Source organism: Calonectris borealis, chromosome 8, assembly GCF_964195595.1.
Source record: "Calonectris borealis chromosome 8, bCalBor7.hap1.2, whole genome shotgun sequence".
In the NCBI taxonomy this organism is placed as follows: domain Eukaryota; kingdom Metazoa; phylum Chordata; class Aves; order Procellariiformes; family Procellariidae; genus Calonectris; species Calonectris borealis.
In genome coordinates, this window is record NC_134319.1 from 12,610,384 (window position 1) to 12,636,735 (window position 26,352).

Below are 26,352 nucleotides of genomic sequence, written 5' to 3' on the forward strand. Positions count from 1 at the left end.
TCTGCAAAGAGCTTTTATTGCTACCTGTTATACTTCAAGCCATAAAACCAATTGTTTTTGCAAAGTCAAATAATATAGGCCCCTCAAACATCAGGGTCACCAACTTAAAGTTCACAGAGAGAAGCCAAAACGCAGTTCAATCCCTGCAGTAGGTAAAGTATGCTCACATTTGAACGATGCAGCACAAGAACTGATGGGAAAATTGGGAAGGCCCTTTGTCTCAGAGTGCAGGATGGCAGTGGTTTCCAACACAGGGCAACTGACAAAAGCAAATCTGGAGCCCGCAGAAAATGCAGCATAACACAGCTCCTCCTCCAGAACAAGTACTAGGCATAGGAGCTCTTAAAAGTCACTTAATACTGTCAGAGGTGGGTGGCAAAACCTGCTGCAGTTGAACACAGCACTCCAAACACATCCAGCTGTTTAGTACTAGGTCATCATTTTAGGATGAAGCTGTTGAGCCAGGTGTTTGCAGCACAGGTAGCACATGGCACCTAAAAGGTGCATTTAAATTATATGGCAGTTTGGGAAGAAAGCCTCAACACAGGCACCTCTTCTCTGGAGGAAGAATGGCAGATGATATGAAGAGTATGTTTTTTCAGTAATATACAGGTAATGTTCAGCCTATGAGAAGTTAATACCAATTCTTAAGATACGCTGACAGAACAGAGGCAAGCTTGTTAAGGCCCTGCCAGCTCTTCTCCATGTTTGCTTGCAGCACATCACTTCAGAGAGGCTTACGTACAAGCGAAGACGTCAAAGTGCAATTTCGTTCCTATTGCCTAGACCAGAGTAACTGCAGCTACTAGACTCCGCTCTTAACAGATCCTAGTTTTATCAAGCCAACTATCCCATTCATCAGAAAGCGATTTAATACCCTGAGACCAGGAGTTTTGGACACGGGAAAAAGAAAAAAACCCACAAAGGAAAGCCACTATCTCCTTTCAGAATCTGTTTAAGCCTTCCAATACTGATGAATGAGGTATTCCACCACAAAAATGGGACAGAATACCTCTATGCAAAACAGTGGTTGTGCAAATCTTTGCTACTCATATCAGCCTCCTGACCCTATAAAAATGTAGGGATAAGTAAGTTTTTCTTTATAAAAGTTGTAGTTTATTTCTTTTCTGATCAAGAGTTGTATCACTACACAATACTACATTTTATTGCTAATCACAAATTGATGCACCGGGGTTTCAGAAGAGTTTGGTTTATAGCGTTCCTATGTAACAAAAGGAAAAAAGTTACAAATCCAGACTTTGCAGACACATTGCCATGTCCCTATAGAAGCAGGGATGCATTAGGTCTGTTTCACTAGAAAATTCTCCTCTTGAACTGTTTCTGGAGAACACGTAACCATAATTTTCTCCAGCAGGAAAAGTCACCCCATCATTCCATGCAAAAAGAAGGTGGCCAATCTGCTCCACAGCCTAAAATCCCTTTCCTATAGAATGGGAAAGGAACGTGTATTTACACGGCTCCTACTGTGGTGTGTTAATGCTTAAATTACTAGGAGCAAGTTGGCACATCTTCTGCGTACACCTACTACCCAGCTTAACTCAGCTTCCTATTGCTGGGGTAGCAAGTTCTCTCCAACACAACTGAGATGTGCCCTACTAATACTCTATAAAAATGCTGTGATAACCTTTGCCAGACAGCAACACAGCAGCACTCCTGCTTCAGAAGAGCATTGCACAGCCTTTCAGTAATACATACAGTTCAGTGCATGCTTTATCTGTCTCAGACCCAATATTAGCTGTTGTAAGCAAAAGCCTGCAGCCACACGACAGACAGTGCTGCCACAGAAGAGGTACCGCACTGCTTCAGATACCGCTGCCCTGTCATCCCCAATACTGTGATGCTTGGATTTCAAGAAGGGAGAGTTAGGACTCTGTCCCTTTGGTTATTATTGCCTTAGAGGGGGTGGGGAGAAACCCGAAAGAAACTCTGTGGGAGCTGAATGTCTATTGGGAGCTGAATGCCTATTCTTGTTAGAAGGCTGCACTGCGCAGGGCTCCAGAGAGATCTCACTGATTCCTAGGCACATACTATTACAGTTAAACTTATGATTAAGTAAGTCAAAACAAGTATCGGAACAAAAATATTAAATGGAGGGTTAAATAATTTGTCCTATAGGATTCAATTTCACATTTCACCTGTTCACACAAGCACCTCCTGTCTGCTTGGATCTGAACAGCCTACAGCTCAACCCTCAGAAAGGAGGTGCTGAGAAACAAGAGACTGAAGCTGCTTGCGACAAAAAGATGGATATAAATATAAAAAGAGGTTCAATTTCAAGCACCAGTAATACTGCCTGCTCAAGCCCAGGTGTGGTCACCAGGGAGACTCCCAAAATCAGGAACATTATTCAATTAAAACAATAGACCGTACTATTCTGCAGCTGCCAAGATTCCTGGCTACAACTCCCAAAAGAGTTTGCCACCTGTCAAAATTGTCTCTTATAAAAAAGCAAGGCTGCTTGACGAGATGAAAGCAACACCCCCAAGCTGGCTTATTCAGTAAGGACCCAACTTCAGACCAGGAGTCTGCAGGCATCAGCTTCAGCAAATGGGATCTGTTTCACTATCCAAGAGCTGCCTTTCAGCTACTGCAGAGCATCAGCTTTTTAGCTTCCTTAAAAAACAAAACAAAAAACCCTGGATTCGAAGCATCCAAATATGGCCTGTTGTACTGGAGCGTTTAAATCCTTGGGGGAGGTGGGCATCTTCTTCCTCTGCCACAGGCAGCGCTTACTCCATGATGGCCCGGTACAACGCAGGTTCAATGTAATCTTCACGGTAGCGTGAATTGATCACCCTTTGCCTCTTCCTCTCTTGTCTGACCTCCTTCTCTGCGAAGATCTCCGTGAAGCGCATATCTGAAGCTATTGACTAAGAGAAAAACCAGAATTAGTCACTAGAATACAGATCAAATCCCTGCCTCCACATCCTCCTACTGCATGTAAGAAAGAACCAAGTCAGGACACTTGGGGACATTCAGCCTTCTTCAAAAACTGACCAAACACAAGAAAAATATTTGAAGAAACCAGATTTAAAAGTCTGGGGATAAGTTTAAGTGAACTATAATCAGAGATCTAAAGAATCACAGGTTTCAAATTTAACTGAGTAGCTAATTTAAGTTCACAATCACTTTCTTCAAGGAATAAACACACTCATCTGTTCCAACTTTCAAGCAGTCTAGTACATTTTGTGCCTTTTGGAGCAGGCATATTTAAACACCTGGTCACAGGATTCAGCTATGATACGTTCTTTCTTAAACCTCTAACATCCTGTGTGCCTGCCAACAGGTTCTGCATTAGGGTGTGCATGATCATGCTGTAAAGCAAGATACCCTAGCATGCTGTCCATAGTTACGTTTTTTATAGCGGGAAGCATAAAGCAACAGAACAGAGACGCAAAGGGATCTCCACCCTTGAAGATAATCAAAACTTGACTGGAGCAAGCCCTGAGCAACCCTGTCTAACTTCAAAGTCACCCCTGTTAGGAACAGGTGTCTGGAGCAGAGACCTGCAGAGGTCCTTTTCCACCTGAATCATTTTACAATTTTAAAAATGGCCAGCTCTCTTGACGCCACCCTACTAAGAGCTTTTCAGAGCAAAGGGTAAGCGAAGGAACTTGGCCATTCTTTGCAATGGGAATAGACAATGAAACTTAGGAATACAGGCGTGAAAGGGTATTCATGTGCTGTCCCAAACAGTGACTATGCTATGAACTCCCATCTCTGCAGAAGGAGAATTAAAGTCTCTCCAGAGCAAGACAGAACTTTGCTTTTGTAGCCTGATCAACTATCAAGCTTCGCAACGATTGAGGAGAGCATCAGATTGTAATCGTTTGCTGTCATGCACTCAGCTTGTTGTTCAAGGACAAATTAAGTTCAATGAGCTTCTTTAGTAGAAGTTTGCGTCCCATTCACCTACCAGCCTTGACTTCACTCTCTTAGGAAGCTCCTCTTCAAGAGTATACACATCATCCCTTTTCACCATCAGCTGTGACCCATCTTCAAATTCCACCTAGAAGAAAAACAGAAGTTGTTCTGCCAGAAGTCTCAGAAGTTAGAACCCTCCCACAGCGACCCAGCACTTGCCTTCTCCTCCCCACAGAGGCCTCTCATGAAATAATGTTCGACCACTTGAATTGTATAAGGTACATATGCAGGTATGCACACTGCAGCAGACTTTAACCAAAACCTCACCAATCCCATGACAGTAAAAGTAGCCTAGCAAGTTTTGGGATATTCTTGTAACATCTGACAAGACAGTCTGGCTGCTCACTTTAATACGGCCTGAACATTCATCCTTTTGGAAGTTTGCAAGGCATGACTTACTAAACAGAGAAAAGCAAAACGGAACTTACTTTAAGTAGTTTAAGCTACAGGAACAGTCTGCTGAAGAATTGCAAACCAGCAATTTTTCAGAAGCTGACACTATCAGGTAGCCAGGTATAAGTAGAGCTGCAAGCAACCACTCTGCTCTTAACTCCAGCAACTGTTACCAGCATCTGGCATTGCTGACAACACTGAGTAACTTCCCCTGAAGTGTTTAAGCATGACTCCCCTATAGCTCTGCTGGCTTTAAGAACAGTCCTGTTAACGTGATCAGCTTGTTATGAATGATGAATTTTCAGACAACAATTCTTACCTGGTACATCTGGATGGCATGTGATGCTACAAACTTGGCTCCATAAACTTGTCCATCTGTCCATCTCACTTGCACAACTTCTCCTTCAGCAGGGGGACCTAACTGAAGACAGTCTCGACTCTACAGCATGAAGAAGGAAGGCGGGAGAGACAAGGAGAAGGGTAAGCAACTTCCTTATGTGAAGATTCAGCAAACCACCTGGGAGTGCATCCCAGTCACACTGCACACCACCCCAACAATTACTCCATTTTAGGGATGGAGAACTAGGCTGAGAGACATCCACCTGTGTCATCTGTATTTAAATCCCAACAGTGGGCCCAACTTCAAAGTACTTCAAATGGAGGAATGGTATGCAAGTATCAGCAAGTTTTCCTTCAGACCGACCACTGCTAAGCAGCCAAAGATTAGCTGCACTCCCTGTTACACCTGTTCCTATGTGCCCTCAGTTAAGTCAGTCTCACGTAACACCCCTAAGGCCATCTTGCAGCACATCTCAGCCACGAGACGACCTAGGATTGGAACAATTACCAAATCCCCTGGTGTGTCTGCTCTGCAGCAGCAAGACTTCACTCACATCATGTGCCCTCTACCGGAGCCAGACTCCCACTGCATAACATACCACAATGTCCTCTGGATACAGGTTATCACTGAAGGAACCATCATCGAAGTTGACCTCGTAGAAAGTCTCCTTTGCGAGGCTGACCACTTCACACTGATAGAAGCGACCATTCTTGTGCTTGCTGATGACTATCTGTCCAGGTGACAGATCCTGAAGTGCAGCCTTAGCTCTCTGAGAAGAGAAAAGTCACTTTTTACACAATGACTCAATATAGAATGTGTTGAGGACTGTAGCTCCAGTGCTGGCAGACAAGGAAGATGAGGTGAGTAACTCTACTCAAGACACCATCAGCCGCATTTTTAGAAAAATTCTGCCTCTGGTATTTCAAACGCTTAAAGCTTAATCTGTTAGATAGAGCTGTCATTAATTTACTTAGTAAAATAAGCTCTCACAACAATGCAAGGTCTTTACAGTAAATATTGTCTAACAGACTTTTGTGGTTTTGATGGCTAAAAGGGTTACATGGGAACTTTCAATCACTTAAACATGAAATTCTGTGACCACTCATGCAGCCTGCTGGAGTCCCAGCACTAACTCCTGCATATTAAATATCACAGCATAAATCCCACTAATATTCCTCATTACAACAGCCACAGGAGGGATGTAATGCTCTCAGTCCTTCTGGGCTGCAAACCAAAATACAATAAAGGATCTGACTAAGATCACTCAGAGCAGTAGCAAGGTTGAGATCAGAATCCAAGACCAACACCGTTAGATTATACTGAACATTCTGAAAGAGCCGAAATTTTCATTCCCTCCAAGATACTGCAGTTCAAATCCTGGGAGTCACACATCTACTCACCTCTGCCTGAGATGGAATCTTATGCCTGAAGCAGGTAATGAAGACAACAAACGGCCAGTCATCAGGCTGCATCATGACTCCTGCTGCTTGGGCACAGCTGACATGAAAGGATGTGGGACACCGACCGTGTGAGCACTGTACGCAGCAACCTGCAATTCTCTTTCTTCTTTTCTTGCAGAAGATGCATTTCTGGGGACAAGAAACTAGCAATTATTGGTTGGCACTAGCTGTTACTCCACACAATGGGCTAGCTGGTCTAAGTGTCTGATATTGTGCCATTTCCTCTCTGTGAGAGCACTGCTACTTTCTGATTAAAAAGAAGCAGAAGGCTACCAGTTCTAGTTTACGACAAGGCAATAATTCATAAATTTAAAGTAACCCCATAGACGAAAAATGTACATTAAATATCTACCAGCTCAACATGCACAAAGCACGCGACCCAAGGATGCTAGCAACAGGAGACCTTGGATTAAATCAGTCTACAATGCTCCAACGTCAACAGGGCCTTTCAGCACTTGGTTATTAAGTTACACAGAGAAGAGCAACACGATTAGAATAACGGGCAAAGATCAGAAACCAAAAAAAACCAACCAAACTACAGAAGTAACAGTTAAAATTCTATCAACTACTACCAGTGACCAAATTACACTTGGGTGAGGCCTGATGGGCAGTTGTAGGAAAAGAATGTTATCTGTAATGCATTAGCACTTGCAAAGCAGTTAAAATCATTTTCCCCTCAACACTGAGCTGTTAGAAGAGTTAAGTACAGTTGCTTTCTTGCTGAAGACATTCACTCATTATACAAATGCCTCGCATATCCTGAAGCATCTCAGTGCTCAACAGCAGTTAATAAAGCAAGTCAAATACTGGCGATTAGAAAAATAACAAACAAACCAAATCATTACACCACTGTATAAATGTCATTTGCTACACACAGAAAACTGTGCCCCTCTTGCTCGCTCCTCATCTGAATAAGATATTCTAGTGAACATGGAAAGGTTCAAAAAATGGCAACAGGGACAATTGCCATTTCCCATATAAAGAACAGAGCAGATTAAATTCTTCAGTCTGGAGAGGAGACGACTTGGGGTTGGAGGGATAAGCAAAGTCTCTCAGATTCTGAATGGACTGGAGAGATGTTTCGAAACCTCACCAGTGAAGCACAGGTGATCCTTACCAGTCTGAAACGTTGCAGGGGGATTTTGCCAACATCTACAGGACTCCGCTCTGCAATATTCACAAATTTTGCCTCCAGTACAGCTACAGCACACATCACATGAACCCACCTGTGAGGACGGAAGAGGGGAAAAAGAAATTAATATGCATTAGGCCAACAGAAGACACTTTGGAGTTTAAGTAAATACAGTTCTGTTGAAGTTTGCCGTATAAACCATGATAAATAGCCTCTGAGAACTAGCAGTGTAATCTTCATTCCTACTGCTAGTAATAGGGCACGAGGGGCAAAACCAAGATTTCTTCATACTTCCAATCTACTACTAACAGGCTTAACAGGACAGCAATTTAGCGTAGCTTGTGCTGTGCATATCTGCGTTACAAAAGCCCGCCTGATAGGCTTAGTCCTTCACAAACCTGTCCCATAGCAACTGCTCAGTCACTACGGAATTACTTTTGAGACCGTGACCAAGAGGTTGAGGCTCCATATAACATCCACAAAATTTCTGGAGGCCAAGTTTCAGTCGCTCCACAGTGCTACAAGTCTGTGCCACTGCTATTTTACACCAAATAACTGCAGACAATCCACCACACCAAAGGACACAGGACAGGCAGTTGTATGCAGCACACTTGCTGCAGAGGTACCCTGAGTTTCAGTATGTTGTGCTACTTAAAGCTATGGTTGTCCTTTGTTTCCATTGGCACCATACGTTACATGGAGAAATCAAAATCCTCTATGAGAAGGTACTGAGAGATGTTACGTCATCAGGAATCTTATTTTTGTGTGGTACATTATACCTCTACACATTACATCTCTGTACTATAAAATGCAAAGCAATTAACAGCTGCTGTCAACAGAATAAGAGTGAGGCATTACCTGAAGAGATGATGATTCCTGCACGTGAACACAATGAACACACTTTGCCATAGCCCTCCCAGTAACACAAAGCGTGAAAGGTGGTGTTGGTCACTCTGTTACACCAAATGCAGACATTGGCTCTACTAGCTTACCCTCAGCTACTTAGGAATTGAGCTCCTCCCTTAAGACCAAAAAAGCTGGAACACTCACTTGTCATCATTGGCTCTCTGCAGTGCTCCTCCTCGTAATGAACACAAACAGCAGTCCTAGCACAAGGAAGAAAGCATTTGCTGAAAGAGTGAAGTCCAGAGCGGTACACTTGCTTCAGAACTTCCTCCTCAAAATGCACGTCCAGAGGAAGAAAATGGTTTCACTGTCAGAAGAGAGCTAACTACCTTGTACAGACCGGCCCTTTAGCTCTCAAATGCTCCTGCCCTTAGGGCAACAAATATAGACTCCAAGTCTGTGGAAGGCAAGCAGACCTACCATTGAAGACATGTTCAACTTGTTTGTTATGGGTTCCTTTTACAACCACAATACCCTATATCCTTTGAGGATGTGTAAAAGTATCTGGAACAAACACGAGCAAATACAATTCAAAAGGTTGACCCGTTCTGCTGATCTAGAGCCTATATAGCTTTTTAGGGAATCCCATTCTTCTTGCCTTCTTCATATGTGCCTCCCTAGTTATTAACAGAAGTTGCTTTCTGTTTTAGAAACAGTAGCTACCATAAATTAAGACAGACAATGGAGCTATTCCCAGTTTCATGCAGAACATCTTCTCTATGACTCAAGTGAACTCTGCAGCTTTGCACTAGTTAAAAGGATTATACCGCTACGGCTTAAAAAGCGCCAAAATACAACAGACCGGCTCCTAAACATTGTCTAAATTGCCTTCTTTTCACAGGAAGGAATTAAAAAAAAAAACCCACTACGGAAATTAACTTTGTAGCAAGTTCCCCATTGTACCAGACGCCATCTGTGAGAATCTTATGAGAAACTTTACCTCTTCTAAGGCATTTTCTGTACACCTGGAGCACATCCAGTCTTCAGTGGCCTTGTCAGGGGATACACCATAACAACCTAGAACAGACACATCTCACTTAAGAGTTTACCTAAACTCAGACCCATTCCTCTAGGGCCCAGAAGTAAAGCAGGATTTAAAATCAATGAGCCTAAGGATATACTTGAACTTGCTGTATATTTCAAGTTATCCATGCAGCCATCTCCATATTTCAATGGCCAGCACTCAAGTGTATACCATTCAGATAAGGGCTGAACTTAGTCTATTCTACTATCTAGTACATTAAACAGACTGGTAGAGGCTTGCTATGATGTACAGACTTACTACAGAGAACACTAGAGTTTAGGGCTAAGTCTAGATGCACTCACTTGCATGAACACAGACATGGCAGTTCTTGCAGGTGATGAGTACGCTGGTTCCATCTTCCTCTAAGTAGGGGGTTGAAAGATTGAGGTCAGTGCTGCAGCCAGTTGTAGTAAAGCACATTTCAGGAATCAGGGGTTTAGTTCGGATCTTCCCATCCACAGCAGCTGGAGTTACTCCAGAGTTTTGACTGTTGCCTCCACACTCTGCCTGTAAGGAATGGACAGGAAATTTAAGTTTTACAAGTAAAACTGTCTCACATCATCTTTACTCACCCACTATTCCATACATAAATCCAGTTTAAAGAAAGAATGAACATGCTGAAAGATTAAGGAGTTAGTAGGTTAGGTGAAAATATAGTTAGTTTATAAAGTCCTCAGCTACTGCAGTTTCAGAATGAAATTCTTTTCTATCCAAATGGCTAAACGTAAGGTCTGAACTGCATCCCTGTAATCAGGAACAAGATACACATCAAACTGCATCTCTTCTGCCAGAAGAGATGGAATCACCGATGCCCACGTCATGCTCTATGGGCAACACCTCTGCTGCATCTCCCCATCCCCTAATATAGAGGATCATAACGTTGCTATCTTACCTCAGTACGGGAGGATTATGATCACACAAATAGACACCTACTACAATCCCCATTATTTTTTCTTAGTGTAGTACTGAAAAAGTCTGATAGGCTTTGAAACTAATTTGTTCCTGGGAAATAAGCAGACTAAAAATGCAGTTTCCCAGTTAAAGCTCAGGAGACTTTCAGGCTAATCTTTTGTAATTTTTCACCTAAAGCAGTGTCAAACCAAACAGCAATTACATGTAAAGTTTACAGATATATGCTTCCATTCCAGTTACCCTTCTTAACAACTACATTGAAATGAATCTTTCTCTCTGAAGGAATGTTTCAAACCATCTTTTGTACCTCATAGGCCACCACAAAAGTAGCTTGCCTAATCTTTTAAAAATATTATTAGCAGAAATTGCAGTAGCAGAATGAAGCTGCGTTGTCCCTCCTACAGTGCATCAAAAGGTAGGGAAAAAAGTCTGGGTAAGGACCACAGTTGGAGGGGAACTGACATGTTTTCAACAAGTCTTGTTTATTCAGATTCTGTAAAACTTACTGATTTACACTGAACATTGCACGTCAAGCAAAAGACTAAATGACCGAGGGAAATCTATAACAAAGTTGAACAAAATGCGACTTTTCTCCAAGCAGCTAGATACTTTTCTTCTTCACAAAGGAAAAGTGAGTATTTGTCTGGCATTTTGTGTCAATTTTTTATTTGAATGGGTAACTGAAGTGAGTTCCCAGACTTGCTATAGACTTCCTGAAGTTGGAACAAAGACCCTAACCACAGCTCAAATCTTGGAAGAGTTTCTGCTTCACTGCCTGGTGCGGACAGACATTTCAAAACCTGCAGCTAGAGTTTTCTGCTTAATAGCATTTAGAACTCAAAAAAAGAAGCTAACAGAACTTAAACCGTCCTCAAATTGTTAACTTTATACACTGTCAGCACCAGTGAAATCCATGTACTATGCAGCTTCTGTGTAGAATTTCCAGTCCTAACAAGAATCTACTCTCAGACAGAAATAGCAAGATTGAAGAGAAACCATGGTCTATGGTTTTCAAGGAAATTAGGAACTATATGCAATATTAACCCCCAACAAAAATTTGAGGTCTTTATTTCCAAAACTGTGGTGAACATGTTTCTTGTGCCACCATAATCATACATTGATCTCAAATGAATCAAATACGCTTAGTGTATGGGAAGGGACAAACTATGTCTAAGTTGCAGCTGGAACATGCAATCAGGCAGCTATCCAACCTACCTTAAAATTACTTAGCTTAGGCACAGCAAAAAATTCAGTGTGGGACTCCTGCCTAAGCATTTAGTCAACATGACAAAGGGGTTCTACAACCCATCTCAAGCTACGCATTGCTACAGCTGCACTTTGTTAAAGCACATTTTCACATGCCATAGCTACTGTCAACAGGAACATACTCCAAGAAAAGACAGCTTTCTATCTATGCCATCCACAAACACAACCCTAAATCCCTGTAAGTAACAGCTTTTCTTCCTTGCCAGCTTCCCAAAGACCATGTGCTATGAGTGGACTTAAAGTGTGTTTTTTAAAAAAGTGTAGAAGTGAAGGTGTTAGTCTGGGAAAGAGAAACAGGATTTTATAGTCAGCTCCAGCAACGTTCCAGCTCCATCCTGTGGTTCCAGCAAAAGCCACAGAACACAAAAGCTTCTGCTGAACAGCTGAGCGAGCCCCTGGGCACCCACAGGCAGTCCATCACAGGTGTGGTGAGCTTCACACAACTATGCTCTCCTGGAACAATTCCTTGGGAAGACTGCAACACTGATACAGCTGTTGTTAACTGGCAATATGCAAAACAACATTTTTAAAGCTATGCATCACAGCAGCAGCCTATTCAGTTCTCTCTGCGATAACATTAACAGACTTGGTCTACATACCTGATACGTCTGGAAGAGCATACAAACAGCGCAGTAAGGAGACTGCTGAGCCATGGTCCGATTGTATTCTTTTTCAGCCTCAAAATTTGGTGGCCGATTCTGCCACAGCTGGCTAAGTGGCTTGGCCCATGCTTCTGTTTCCTCAGCCTCTTCTTCAGGAGTTAGTTGCTCTGATGCCTCTGCGATAAGAGATCATTAACTCAGTGATTATGTGTCCTTTTATAGATACCATTCTTGCAAATGAAACTAAATAAGGCAAGAAGTTATGAATGGAGATGACGGAAAGACTGCCAGGAATCAAATTTACAGAAGAGTGATGGGAGCCAGTAACTCTGTCTCCTCTTTAAGAGGCTTCTACTAATCAAGCAACTGTGCAGACACAAGATAGGCTTATTGAGTGATAACAGCACCAGCTCCAAATTACATCAAGACTGTCAGCCAAAGAATCTGGTGGGTTTTTTTTTTTTAAATCATGAACATTTACGTCAATTACTGGAATGCTCTAAGGCAGACACAATTATGCAACAGTCTCTGGTACTAGTTTAATTTTCCTTTCAGAGTTGTGACTTTCCAGAGAATGGAACAGGAAAGAAAGAAGACACCATTCGAGAGAAAAGTTTAATGATGCAAGCACAAAAAATGAGACAAGCACCTTGTCTAGGATGCAGAGGTGTCACTTGCTGACTCCTATTTATTGCCAGTTACTTAATGGAATACCTCACACTGTCCACAGAAGCTGAGACCCTCTCTACAGTTTCCCAAAGAGCACAAGGCTTACTTACCATCATCACTAATGCAGTCTTTAACCAAGAGCGGGTGATGGCGTGGAAGCTTGCTCAATGGTTGGCGACGACCCTTGGACTTCTTACTCTCCTTCATTGATCTTAAGTATTCCTTTGCTACCTGGACAAGGAGAAGCAATTCAGCAGTCAATTAGCACGTGTCTTTTTGACATTATTTTTAAAGGAATTTATGTTGAACTTAAAGAAACCTCCACAAAATGCACATATGCTTCAATGATTTTATTTCTAACAAACTAACTTCAGCTCTAAACTAGCTAAGTTTTTCAAAAAACTGCTTGCAGCACTTTTGCTAGGGAAAACCAGGTAGAGCTGTACTAGCTCTCTTGAGCCATTAGAATAGAGACTTTTCACAGGTCCCAGCATAGCTTTTCATGCAAGTCTGTTTATGTAAGAATCGTGTAGAAGACAAAAGAAAGACAGATAAGTTGAATGGTTCAACTTAGAAGAGCCACGATAAGAAGTCTAACACATGTTGGAGAAATCCTCAGTTTGTATGTCAACTTAAAAATTCCAAATTAAAAAAATTACAGAGTTCATTGGCATCTCGAACTAACAGGCTTATTTTAAATGAAGGAAACTTTCACCCCCTCTGCTTATTACTTGCACTGATGTCTTTCCAGACAGACTGGAAGAAGGAGACTACAACAATAGTTATTTCCTCTTCCCTTAGCCTTATGTAAAAACAAGTGACACACTGACAAAATTACTGCTAACCTGACAAGCAAGGCAATAAAGGCAATGATTTTAACAGCCCAGGAAGTCTCTCAGTAGATAAGAACTCCCCACCCCCACCCCTTTTTTTTCTTTTGGAATCTGTTATTCCTCTAAGAGCAGAAGCAAATCTTAGATTAAATGTATCTTACATCTTTTTAAATCTCTTCTTTTCATAAAGAAGCCAGAAGAGAGCATAACAATCATTATCTTTGATCTCCTACACAGAGTTGGATACAAGACTTGTAAGAAACAGAAATGCTTTTATTCAAATGGAAATTAGCATTCCCAGTTACCATCTGATGGAAAATTTTGTTTCGAAATACACCATACTGGGGAAAACGATCTACACCCATTCAGAATTTCACCTTTTCCCTGTATGGAGTATGCAATGGAGACATCAGTATCAGCAATAAGATTTCTTAGTTTAAAATATCCATGAGAACTCTTTCTCAGTTTCAGCTTAATTATCAACAAATTTGCCCATTTGCTGTTCCATTTCTGTAATTCCTGAATTTCGAAGACATAATCATTATTGGCCTCTGACTCTCTAAACACAGATTTAAAAAGGGAAACAAAATAATTTGAGAAGACACCACCAGGTAAGATTTTAACTATTACAGCCTTCTCTTGGGTTGTCTAATAAAACATTCATTGACAATTCTTAAACACTCAGATTTACATTCTGCCAACCAATAATTTTTGTTCCATCATTTTTTTTAAGAGGGACACACAGATGTACTATGTATGCAATTTTATATTTAAAAAACCCCTCAAACATATTAATGTGCTCCTAATAAAGGCTGGATTGAACTAGATTCATTTTAGGTACACATAGGTGTCTATTACTATAAAAGGACCTCAATCAGCCTGTAACACTATCATGTCAAAACCACCAAGCTAACCTTTCCCTTAAAGCACTTAAATAATTTAGAGAGGTTCTCAAAACAAGGGATCTCCTTGTTTTCCAGAAGAGGTAAAAGTGTAAGACTTTCATCTTAATTCTTGTTTGTTTAGCAAAACCCACAGGTATTAAAAAACACATTAACAACTAAGCAACCTGCTATGCAAACATCAATGGAACGAAAACATAATCTGCACAGATAGGAAGTTTTGTCACAGCAAATCTGTGAGCACATAATACAGCCCTTAAGCTTTCAGTACTCTTGCCATTCATACCTCTGCCAGTTCTTGCTCATTCACACTGGCGGTGACGCTGGCTTTCTTTCCTGAAGTCTGTTCATTGTCAGATCCGCTGGCATCCCCTCTAGCATAGCTATGGACTGTGAGCACCCCAGCTGGCCCAGGAAGAGTTCGTTTTGCCAACAGATCAGTCGATTCAGAGTCAGAAGAACCAGAATACGCAGGCGAGCTGGGCTGAACGCTGGAAGCTGCACTCTGCTTCGAAGTCGTCAAAACTGAAGTGGAATTTGAAGAATGTGAAATTGAGAGATCCAATGCAGCTGCTTCTTGCTCTTGCCCTTCTTCCTCCTCAAGCTTCACCGTTTTCAGTTCTTCAAATTTGGCGGAGTCCACACGATCTAGAAGAAAAGATATACTGACTTTTTCTAAAGTCTGGGTGGCAGAGAGAACATTTGTGCAACCATTTGCACAAAGCCAAACAGGAAAGCAAACTACTACACACACAAAAAGTGACATTAAGTCATGTAAAGAGTAGATCATTAATTCAAACACCTATAAAATCATGGTTGGCTTAGAGAGAGAGAGAATAAAAGCATCTGCTCATTGCCTCTTCCAGTACAAGAACTAGGGTATATCAAACAAAACTAGCAGAGAGTGAGCTAAAAACAAACAAATGGAGACGATCCTTTACACAGTGTAGCTAAACAGCCCAACTCCTGGCCACATGATGCTGTGGGTAAGAGGTTACAAGGGTTCATGGGAGACTTAATAGAAGAAAAATAAAAACCCACAAACCAATAGAAGATTATTAAATACAAGCTGCAAAAGGCTGGAAAACAGAATACTAGAGGGAGGCATTACATATGTTTGCCTTGTTCTTATATTGTTCCATAGGCCCCTTACTCCTCCCTTAAGAGGAAGGATAACTGACCCATTAAAAGTCACGTTAATTTTCCTCCAGCCTACTGATCACAAAATTACAAATAAAACATCTATACAGCATACTAGACCCACACTACCAGGAAGTATGTTCTACTAAGCAATTTCTATAAACAGGTCACACTACACAACAGGGGTACAGAGGACCTTAGACTACTGAGGCATCCAATACATTTCTGTATGCAGGCAGACAAAATAAAAAGAGCAAAAATCAAAAGCTAGAAACATCAATTTCTTAAGCAAGTCTCATGCAATACTTTCTTTAATTCAGCTGAAAGGCAACTTCCCTGTGACCTACCTGGTCAGTCAGTCATTGAAGCAGCTACAGGATGGCTGCCTACACCTTTGCTCTCCCACAACATTTTTTTTATATAATTCTCACTGGGGAGTTATCCACAGATAGGCCACAAAAGCTAACAATTCAAGCTGTGGTTATTTCATTTACTCATTTACCAAATCAGTGGTAGAAGTGTCAGACAAATTTAGCTCAAGGGCACAACTTACAATTCTTCTAGATGCACCCTCTAGTCTTGAAAAATCAAATAGCAATATCTCAAGTCTCACGACAGTAAACTTTTGAAGTGCTTGCCATGGCTCTGACAAACAGGTGTCTGCTTTTTTGGACATGACAACGTCCTACCGACTAGCATCATATGAGAGACTGCCCCAGATTCACCTCTAGCAGCTTCTCTCCCTGAAGAATAATATCCTGGCCCTCCGTACCAGGCTAAAGCTTGACACAGTTACCTGGAAGCTTGAGCCCTTGTTCACCTTGCTGAACAAGTTCACTCGTAGGTCCCTCATGAGGCTCTGCCATGTCTGCTTCATACTGCGTGGAGCTCAGCTCCTCCTTGGGGAAGGCGTCGCTCTCACTCACCTCCTGAGGCACTTCCAGGCAGACCCTGTGCCTTTTTGTTCCTATGCGATGCTTGGGGATGCTGCAGAAAACAAATCCACACGTCAGGTTACCAAACACGTAAGCTTGTTGAATTTGTGCCTGGATGCATAAAATACAGCCTGGTTTGGATCAGTGTTTTATAAGACAGCATCTGGCAAGCCAAATAGTTTCCAAATTATTCAGAAGTGTTTTCCTTGCCTTTACAGAAGCAGAATCTGTAATCCTCAGAGGGATCCCTCACCAGAAGGATGACTCCTCAGCATCTGTTAATCATGTATTAGGCAGCAACTGCCCAAAGTTGAAGAACTACCCTCCAAGCTGGCGCATTTCCTGTCTACCACAGGCCATCATCAATGTGGACTCAAACAGTAAAAACAATTAAGAGTAAACCCTATTCCCAAGAAAACAGACTACTGCTAACTCTGACTGCTGTTGTTCTATCAGAATGGCAAACATCCAATTGCAGCTGGGTCCAATTTCTAATAACCCAATAGAAAAAGCAGGGGACTATATAAAGCACTACCTTTTTGTCTCATCCCCAGCCACCTCCTCTTTACAAGTCTCTCCTGTTTCCATTTCTTCAGCACACTGTTTCCCATTCTTGACTTTTTGCATGAGATCCCCTTTTAGGAACTCTGCCGCCTCTGGGGTTGGAAGAGCATGGTCAATGACAGTCACGTCTTTCCCGGCTTTCCAAAGCTTGTAACGATCTGGCTGATACTTCCTCACAAACACATCCATGGAGATCTTCACCATGTCCTTCCGACACGAGCACTGAAGTCACAAAAAATATTCAGGTAAGGCCACATACTCAACAATTCTACTCTGCATTCCTATATCACTTTGCTTTCAGGAGCTTAACTGAAGAAAAAATTCCCACAGTTACACGTAATTGAGCCTCAAAACTCTCAAGACTCTTTCCCAGGAAGTCGAAAAGACCAGATATTAAGTTACTAAAAACAGGGCAGAAAAGCCAGCAAAAACGACGAAATAAAAAACCAGATGTTATCACAATAAATAAGAAAGAAAGCTCACCAGCCTATTTACAGAGTTGCCGATAGAAGCTGACTGTTTTAAAATGAGGTCATATAAAAACAGCCAGCAAAACCAGAGACTATAATGAGGAAGTCGGAGCCATACAAACCCTGGGCCTACCCAGAGCAGTAGAGATTCCCCTTGTCTGGGCATGGTTACAACTACTGCTTCAAAACATTCACTTCAATGTAACTTTTGAAAACATAATCCATGTTTGTAAGGCACCTCTACAGGGATATAACACTATCCAGTCTAAAGGTTCAGCCAAGATACTTATTTTGATAAGTGACTTAAGTCACCAAAGACATACTTCCAGGCTAAACGGTCAATAAATAATGGTTAAAATATCAGACAAAATACTGATGAGTCCTGGCCACCAAGCACTCCCTTTCATCTTTGGAAACACAGCCAGTCCCCCGCTTTTCTTTGAAGCCTCACTTGGTCTACACAATGCTAAAAAACATGTTACATGCTATCCATAGTTGAAACAAGGACACAAAACAGGAGGCTGACTGGACATTGTTACTGTATCAAGAAAGCAAACATCACATCTTAAATGGACAAAGCACTGAATTCACTCCCTTAGAACAAACACTGGAGACTTAATGAGCAGCAGAGCATTAGGTTATTTGTAAGCAATATGATGGCAACAGACGACTTACCAGTACAGACTGCTTCCCGTACTCGATCCACCGAAGAGTAGCAAAGTTGGTAGATTCAGCACAGTTAAAGCCATGATTAAAGCCAGCATGATAGCTATAAGGAAAGGTTATCATGAACTCTCCAGCCTCCTGTGTAACCTAGAAGACAATTGAGACACCACATTGTTATTCACAACTTAAGAGTCTACTTGGTGGGTCTGAATAAAAGGAGCTGCTGTACCCCTCATGCAGTGTATCTGAAACCCCACCCACAGATGATGGTTGGAGTTACTTGCCTCAATGGATAGTCTTGATACTTATCTTCACTATTTTCCTACTTATGTTAAGTATCTGTTTACTGGAAAGCAACATTCAACAGTTTTTTTACTTAAACACAACTAGTTAAAATAGCACAGAAGTGGTTATACATATGAAATACTCCGTGACAAGCTATCTGAAGGTCATAAAGGTACTTATCTGTTATCAGCTACAGGTTTGGCTTAACAGTATCTAAGGCCAAGTAAAATTTCTATCCACACAGAACTTGGAAATTTACTACTGTTTTCTTTTGCCATTCATATTCAAGTACAGCTCTCAGTCAGACTTCCACTGCTGCTCTTCAACATTTCCCCCCTAACAAAGCTTCATGACAAAAAAACCCTTCAGCTGCCCACACAGATGTAACAGTACTTCTGAATAAGTACTCAAAGACTCGATCTTCAATGTGCGGGGGGGGGGGGGGGGGGGGGTGTGTGTCAGGTTATCACCCGAGAAAGTAAGGAAGTCTATAAAGTTATTAATATAATGAAAAAAAATTAATAGGGAACAAGCCATATTTTCTATTGAGGAAGCAGATCACAACAAACTAAATTAGCAGGGGACAAGTCCGAAACAAAAAAAGAATAATCTCTTTTCGCTGAATATACACCTAAGCAGTGAAGTTAATCTAACACAGGATGTTGGTTATAGCTTTAAGTTTTTTTAAAAAAAAAAAAAAAAAAATCACAGCAGACAGAGCCTTTGTTTTTAATAGTCCTTGACAGCTTTTTCTGCCTCAAACTCTTTCAGGCCCCAACTGCCAGATAAATGGCGGTACAGTGGGAAAGGACTGCATTATACCCTTCCTGTTCCTATTTTCCTCTCTTAAGCATCTGCTATTGGCTGCTGTTAGAGATGAGACAGGGCTGCATGAATCTCTTGACTGAGCTGGTATAACCGTGATTACTTTTCTACACCTTATCAAATGGGATGCCGTATTTCTTCAGAATTGATGGAGAGATGAGGGTCATCTTGTGACGGAGAAATGCTTCACAGCTTTGAGCACTTCCTGGAAAGAAACCTGTTTAAAATAAAGTCAATGAGAGATGTTACCGTTCTGCTGTGAACTAAATTAATTTTTCAGTAAGTTTTAGGAAAAGTTATTGTCCAAACAGTATTCTTCCCTAGGCCTACAAGTATGGACCACCTTATTTGAAGCGTGCTAGCTTGCATTCTGAAGAAAAAGGACAACTCCTGGAGATCTATCTTTAACAGATACCAGTTTGAAAGAGCATAAGAAAGACCGCACACAGAAGGATCTTTCCTTGGCTATAACCTTCCAGTTCTAATAGTCAATAGTTAAGGATTTTCTTGTTAAAGGTTAGACAGACCACAACTGCATTATTTGTAATGTGACATTTCTCTTGTGCGTGTACTATAAACAAACACTCAGAAGTAATATAATCTATATTCTAAAATGCAAATTATCAGTTCCGTCATGCCAGCTTGTGCTCTTATAAATGTTACAGGCATGTCATACTCTGAAAGAGCTGAAACCTGTTGCAGCTGTCCATCTCACCTTCCGCAAAAGGCAGAACATTAATTGCCCAATTACCTTTTGCAAGTCTCTCCAGTCGCTTCCCATGCTCTGGAGGGATAGAGTACCTGCAGTCATAAGAACAAGTCTGTTAAGTTCAAGTGACATGACAAAATCTCAAAGTTTGACCGGAAATCATAAATGGGCATCAAGGCATGATTAAAAAAAAAAAAAAAAAAATCCTCCATCTCTACACTGTCTCTTTCAAAGTTCAATGATATAAAGCTAAAAATCTTTACCAAGGACTTCTACCTCTCTATCTCAAGAAAAATCAAGAGCCAAAAGCTGACCATCTCCTCCATTGACTTTTGCTTAAGCAGTCACGGAACTAAAAATGTCTGATGCATTTAATTAGCAGATCTGCGCAGCAAAACATGAATTGCAAGAAGAAAGAGAAGAGCACTTCCTGACCTGCCTCAGTTCACAGCCATGCAATCGCTAGTATACTCAGTGCAAGGAGGAACACAGCAAGAGAGAAAATGCAATCATCTTTCAGCTGCTCAGACCAAGATGGGACTAAGACAGATGCAATGCCACATCCTTAACATGTGCACAACTTGCGGCGTGCTCTTTAGGGCTATGTCTCTCTCTCTCTCTGTACACACCTTTTTACAGGCACCACAAACTCCTAGTTGGTTTGACTACAATAAATAAAACCACCTACTTGCTTTCGCTCTGGAATAGAGTGCTATATTCTTGATGGAGTTCCTTGTTAAATAAATCAGAATAAGGTATCAGCAAAGTTAACTTCTTCCACGTACTACTGTAAAAGAAGCAATGCCCAAAAGGTTTATCTGACTGAACTATTCTGTTTCATGTTCCCATGCTATTGCCACTGCATGGGGTTGTTCACTGGTCACATGGCGCTAGCTATTATTTTTGACTTCAAAGTTGTATTAAAAGGCAGCCAAAAATACTAGTTTCCAACAAAACTGCCATGGAAACAATTGTTGAAGTTCCTTGAGAAATTTATTTGTGAACAGAAGGGAGTGATTCACTCTCAAAATGCAACCCATGCTACAGAAAAATTTGGGAGCCTCCCCTAAAAACAATCATGAAAGCTCAGACACTGGACAAACCACTCAGCAAGATTCACTAGCCTGCTTTTAGATCTATGATAAATAGCTACATTTCAAAGTCTGTTAAAAATTGCCTGTTCCCATAGGGCCTGCATGACAAGAGACATATTACCTCTGTATGGTCATGTTAGAGCCTCAGGAAATCATAAGCAAGTTTTCCAAGTTCTGGCCCTATCGCAGCAGAGAGTGTCCACCTTACATTATAATTCTGAAGAACTCTTTACATCAGGACAGCAAATGGACTTTCTAGAAGGTAACCAAACAAATGCTGCTGAGGACACGCACTGCTTTGCAGTTCTTTACAGGTTTCTAGTGTTCTTGTCATCAGATACTACTGCGGTGCAAGATCGGAGGAATGGTAATTCCTTTAGTCAACCCTCCTAACTTCACAACTTTGACTCCAGTATTTTATGGTATTGTTTTTCTACATCTAGAAGCTTCCCTAGAAAATCTTACCATGACTTGGGTTCCCCAAAATGCAAGTAATTAATACTGTAGAGATCCATGTCCTCGGTATGCCAAGCAAAGGAAGTTTTCCACATGCCAAAATATAGGTAAGGAGTGTTCACTCCTTCAATGGTTATGCCGCTTTCATTCTCCACAATATCCAGGATTGTGTTCAATCTGCCAATATTCCACGCATCTACATGCTGCAAAACACAAGCCTCATTAAACAAGCATTATGAAGAACAGAACCACACAACTAAGAGGACAGTTGCAAAAGCTATCAGACACTTGTGAAACAGCACATCAAGACAAATCATCTACTGGCACAGCTCAAACCATTAGTTAGTTCACCTAAAACAAAAGTTTTGCATGATGTTAGCTTACATACTGACTGTTTACTAGCCACCTTTACGGAGCAAAAAAAAAGTTATCAGCCAACATAATGATTAGGAAGGAAAAATAATCATGAAGCTACAGACTTTACAAAGCAGAGAACAATAGGGTGAGCCTGAGCTGATGTCTGAACCCCCTCGGTCAGAAACACTCTTCATTCCAAACATCTTTTAAAAGAGTAAATCACCATAATTTAGGAGACTAGCAAGTAGAGTGCATACCCTTTTCTAATGTTTATCATCCTAACACATAATGGCTACAGAGCTGTCCCACAAAAATACACGCACAAGTGGATACCAAAGCAGTGCGTGTTCACTGATCAACACTTCCAAATCTCACACGCCTTTCAGGACAAACCAGTGTAAAAGCAACACTTACGCAACAGCGGCTTTTGCTTTCTTGAACTAAACTGTATTACACTGAAGCGCTAACAGTGGTCCCTTAGAACATTACCTCTATGAGCCTTCTTTAACTACCTGGGTTAAATGGAGAGTATGTTATAAGCATACGGTTTATTGTGTTCCTGCCTACTCCAGAAGCTGGAACTCTGCTAAGATTATCATTAACTCTTTCTGAAAGTTAAGAGTCAAATGCTACATTAGTATTTATGGAATGCAATATCCAGGGATAACCGTTACTTGAAAACCAAAACAGTTTTCTTACCTTGTCATAAAGTGTGCCATTAACATCAGCACCATAGATAGGGGCATTGAACGTAAGGTTCTTCCAGTATTTTCGTTCAAGGTCTTCAAAGTCCGTGTAGCGAGGTGTGCAGTACCTGAAAAAATAAAGATACTAAAGACTTTGCAGTTTGATACTTGATGAGTCTAAACCAACGTTCTCCACCACTGAAAGAATCGAAAGCTACGATAAAAACACCTAATGCATGCTATCAGCCAGACCCCTACCTCCCAGAACAGCAATCAGAGCAGCCACAGCTCTTTTCCCGTGAGACTTGGGAACAAAGAATCAGGAAGAAAATTACTTTCCTCGTTTCTCAGTTTACTTTCGTTTTCGCTTTGTGCGCTTCTCTTGGGTCAGAACAATTTCACTTTCTAGTTGTTGCTACTTAGCAAAGAAGGATGCAGTGAAAACCAGAAATGATACAAAGAACAACTTGAAAAAAACCCAACAAAACTAAAGTTTTCTGCCACTGTAAAAGTAACAAAACATTTCTAGACTCACCTGCTAGTAAACTGGTAAAGCACACTCAGTTTACCGGCAAAATATCTGCTTTTGATGTCCATTCCCCAGTAACTATATACTGGCCTCTTTGTGCAGCACTGAGGGTCAAATTTACACTCTAACACCTATTTAACGTGTGTGTGTGTGCATATATATTCCAGATAATTACATATATAGCATAAAAGTGTAATTTTCAGTAAATTATTCTATTTGAGAAACAGAACCCTAAGACATCTGATGTGTACTGCTCTTGCAAGACAAAATAAGCTTTAGTGGGCAGAGCGCAGCTGGCAATTCTGATGCCATTTCTGAACAGTGATTTCTAAGGCTGTTTTGCTTAAACGCCTTTTAAAGTCATCTTTTCTCTATGTCCTTTTTCATGTCAAGAACATTCCTTTCTCTACTACTCTACTCAGTAAATATTTTGATGGCCTACCTGCTAGGGATAAATAGGAGTCCAGAGCAGAAATAAAAAGTTCTGCCGGCATTACGTATCCTCTTGACAAATGACACAAGCGACAAAGGCCCCCACCCACACAGCCAGTTTTACAAGCACACCTCATCTGCCCGGGGCGTTACGTTCACGCCTCTGACCAGCACCAGTCCGTAGCGAGGACCTGGTCCTGGGGAACTCGGGCAACAGGAACTCCCGCAGTAACTATGTGCACGGCGGCGCGGACGTACTTGTCGCTGTTGGCGATCCTTCTGAACTCGCGGACCGTCATGGCCTTCTTCTGGATGTTGTACTGCGTGAAGAGGCCGGACTGCCCCGTCACCACCTGCTGGATGGGCGCTGGGATGACGAGCTCGTCGATGTCATCGTAGCACCGCCGCGGCTTCCACTCCTTCGGAGGAACTATCTGCGGGAAGCAAAACACGCCCGTTAACGGCCGAGCACGCCGGGCCGGCCGCTGCCAGGGAAAGCATCAAACTTGGGGAGGTCGGGCTGAAACCCCCGCCCGGGGCCCACCCGCCCCACCGGCGCTGTGGGGTAAACAAAGGGCGGAGGCGGCCCGGCCCCGCTCGGCGGAGGAGGGCCGAGCCCGGTGCGTGGCCCGGGGCCGGGCGGCGCGGCCTCCGCCCGGGAGGGGGGTGGGGGTCGCACCTTGGCCAGCCCGGCGCGGTGGGCGCCCTGCGACTCCACGTAGGCGATGTACCGGCTGAAGTCCCGGAACTGCTCCATGGTGGGGCGGAAGGTCATGATCCGCGCGCTGGGGTTGAGGCTCTCCAGCTCCGAGGCCATGTTGCCGGGCCGGCCCTGCACGGAGGCGGGGGGGTATGGGGGGCGGGAGGCGGGTCACCCCGCGCACCCCTCCCCCACGCCGCCCCGCCCCGCCGCTCCGGGCGGGCCCCATCGCGCGCGCACGCCCCGCCCTCTCCGCCCGCCGGCCAATCTCCGCGGGGTCCGCACCAGCCCTGCCTCCCCATTGGCGGAGGGCGCCTGCCCGTCACGACCACGGCTCTCTTTCCTCCTCACGGCGGAGAACGCCACCGATTCACGCCCCTCCCCCCCCCCGGCCGGGGCGAGCCCGTTCCGACGCGGAGGGGTCCAAGTCCCCGCCCGGCGTGCTCACGTCAGCAGGGCGTCCCTCTTCTTCGCCGCCTCCGCCCTCCCCCCGGTCCAACACCCGGACGCCGTATCCCTCCGCACCACACGCCCAATGAGTCCGGCAGGCCGCCGACGCCACCGCGGCCGTTCCCCACCGCCCGAGCCCCGCCCTGCCGCCCCGGCCCGCCCCCTTCCCCTCCGCCGCCCGCCCCGTCCCCGCCGCCGCAGCCAATCCCTGCCCGCGTCCTCTTCACAGCCAATAGGAATTCGACGGCCGGCCGGGGCGGGCCAGCGAATCAGGAGGCCGGGAGCGGGGCGGTTGCTAGGCGGACGGGCCGAGGGCCGGGCCGGCAGGCTGTCGCTAGGGGGCGGTTGCTAGGGAGGCCCAGGCCTACTCGAGGCGCCCGGGGAGGTCGGGCCGGGCCGGGGGCCCCCACGGCAGTCACGGCGGGCGGGCCCATCCGTGCCCCGCCCACACCCCGCCTGCGGGTCCCCGGGGACACCCGCCGGGGGTGGGCGCAGAGCCCAGGCCTGAGGGCAGCGCGGCTGCTCGGCCTCGCAGCGGCCCAGGGCAGGCCTGGCTCAGCAGGCTCCGCGGGGCTGCCGGTCCTACCCTCAGGGAGAGGCTGGGCTGGACCGGCCGAGCGGGGACAGGAGCCTCACCCGCCTGCGCAGCAGCCGCTTGCCGTCAATATGGGAGGCTGCAGGGTGCAGTCCCGGTGCAGGGGCCTGGGGCCCGCCCCAAGCGGCCGGCGAAGCCGGCTGGGCCCGGGGCCGGCGGCGCGGGGCGCCCGGGGGCCTTCACGCCGCCCGCGGGACACCTGGAGCCGGTGCAGCCTGGTCGTGCAGGCGCACTTAGTGCGGAGTCGGAAGCGCTGGGTATTAATCCTGTGTAAATGAGCGCTGTAGTGAGCTGATGGGTTTCGGGCGCTGAATGGTGACACGATAGGCATGTGCCAAGCGAACGTATTAACCAAGCTAATTATACTCCTACAATTTCTGTGTGTAAGCAAAGCCAAAGTAGAATTTGATACTATGCAAACTTTTGGCAGCAAACGCAACCTGGAGCTGGACCGGCGCCAGGCCTGGCCCACGCGAGGGAGTTTCGCCAGCACAGATCGGTCAGCTAGAAACATGGAAGAGTGCCCTCGTGGCCAGCGTATGTCATCGATAATCCACCGCCGTTGTGTTGAGGATTGGGAGCTGACAGTATAGCTTTAGCAGGAAAAGCTTTCAAGTGTGGACAAGGCTGAATGCTTGACAGATCCTGTCTAGGGATTCTGACCCCCCCTTGGCTGGGACTGGCTGCAATTTTCACAGATTGTTGTGCTAAATGCTTTTTGAATGCGTAAGTGCCAACAGGCAACCTTGAAAATAAGCACAACCCACCTGAAAGAGCTTGTAACCATCCTCAGAGACCACACTCAGTCCCTCATGCCTAAATAAAACCTTAATTTCCCTGTATGTTTTCTCCTGATACACATTTCCTTCGGTGTCACGCTATGGGCACGTGGCAGCCCTGAGAGTCTTACCAAAGCACCACTCCAACACAGATTTTCTGTGGTCTGCTGCCTCTCTGACCTGCTCAGACCCCGAATTGCCAGGTACACGGACCAGAACCCCAAAGTGGATTAAAATTACAGCAGGCTCAACACTTAGCCTCCTACAGATGGAGGTACCAGCACAGGCAACTGCCA

The 26,352-nt window shown here is 43.8% G+C and overlaps 1 protein-coding gene across 4 annotated transcripts; it reads right to left on the bottom strand.

Annotated features, from left to right (window-relative positions):
- KDM4A (lysine demethylase 4A) lies at positions 1-24,816 on the bottom strand. 4 transcript variants are annotated; one of them, XM_075155989.1, is made up of 22 exons: positions 24,681-24,816; positions 24,212-24,364; positions 23,791-23,966; positions 22,585-22,699; positions 21,538-21,731; positions 20,021-20,070; positions 19,383-19,486; positions 18,169-18,306; positions 16,995-17,245; positions 16,321-16,511; positions 14,671-15,032; positions 12,760-12,880; positions 11,978-12,156; positions 9,503-9,707; positions 9,117-9,193; positions 8,321-8,376; positions 7,256-7,364; positions 6,079-6,267; positions 5,277-5,447; positions 4,658-4,777; positions 3,938-4,030; positions 1-2,891 (listed from the first exon to the last, which is right to left on the bottom strand). In XM_075155989.1, the coding sequence occupies exons 2-22, from the start codon at positions 24,347-24,349 to the stop codon at positions 2,751-2,753; spliced, it is 3,180 nt and encodes a 1,059-aa protein (XP_075012090.1). In that variant the 5' UTR covers positions 24,350-24,364; positions 24,681-24,816; the 3' UTR covers positions 1-2,750. The 4 variants fall into 4 exon arrangements, with proteins under 4 accessions (XP_075012090.1, XP_075012091.1, XP_075012092.1 ...); XM_075155990.1 differs by having other exon boundaries at positions 24,758-24,776; XM_075155991.1 differs by lacking the exons at positions 21,538-21,731; positions 22,585-22,699; positions 23,791-23,966; positions 24,212-24,364; positions 24,681-24,816 and adding an exon at positions 21,194-21,272.
- Between the last annotated feature and the right edge of the window lie 1,536 nt (positions 24,817-26,352).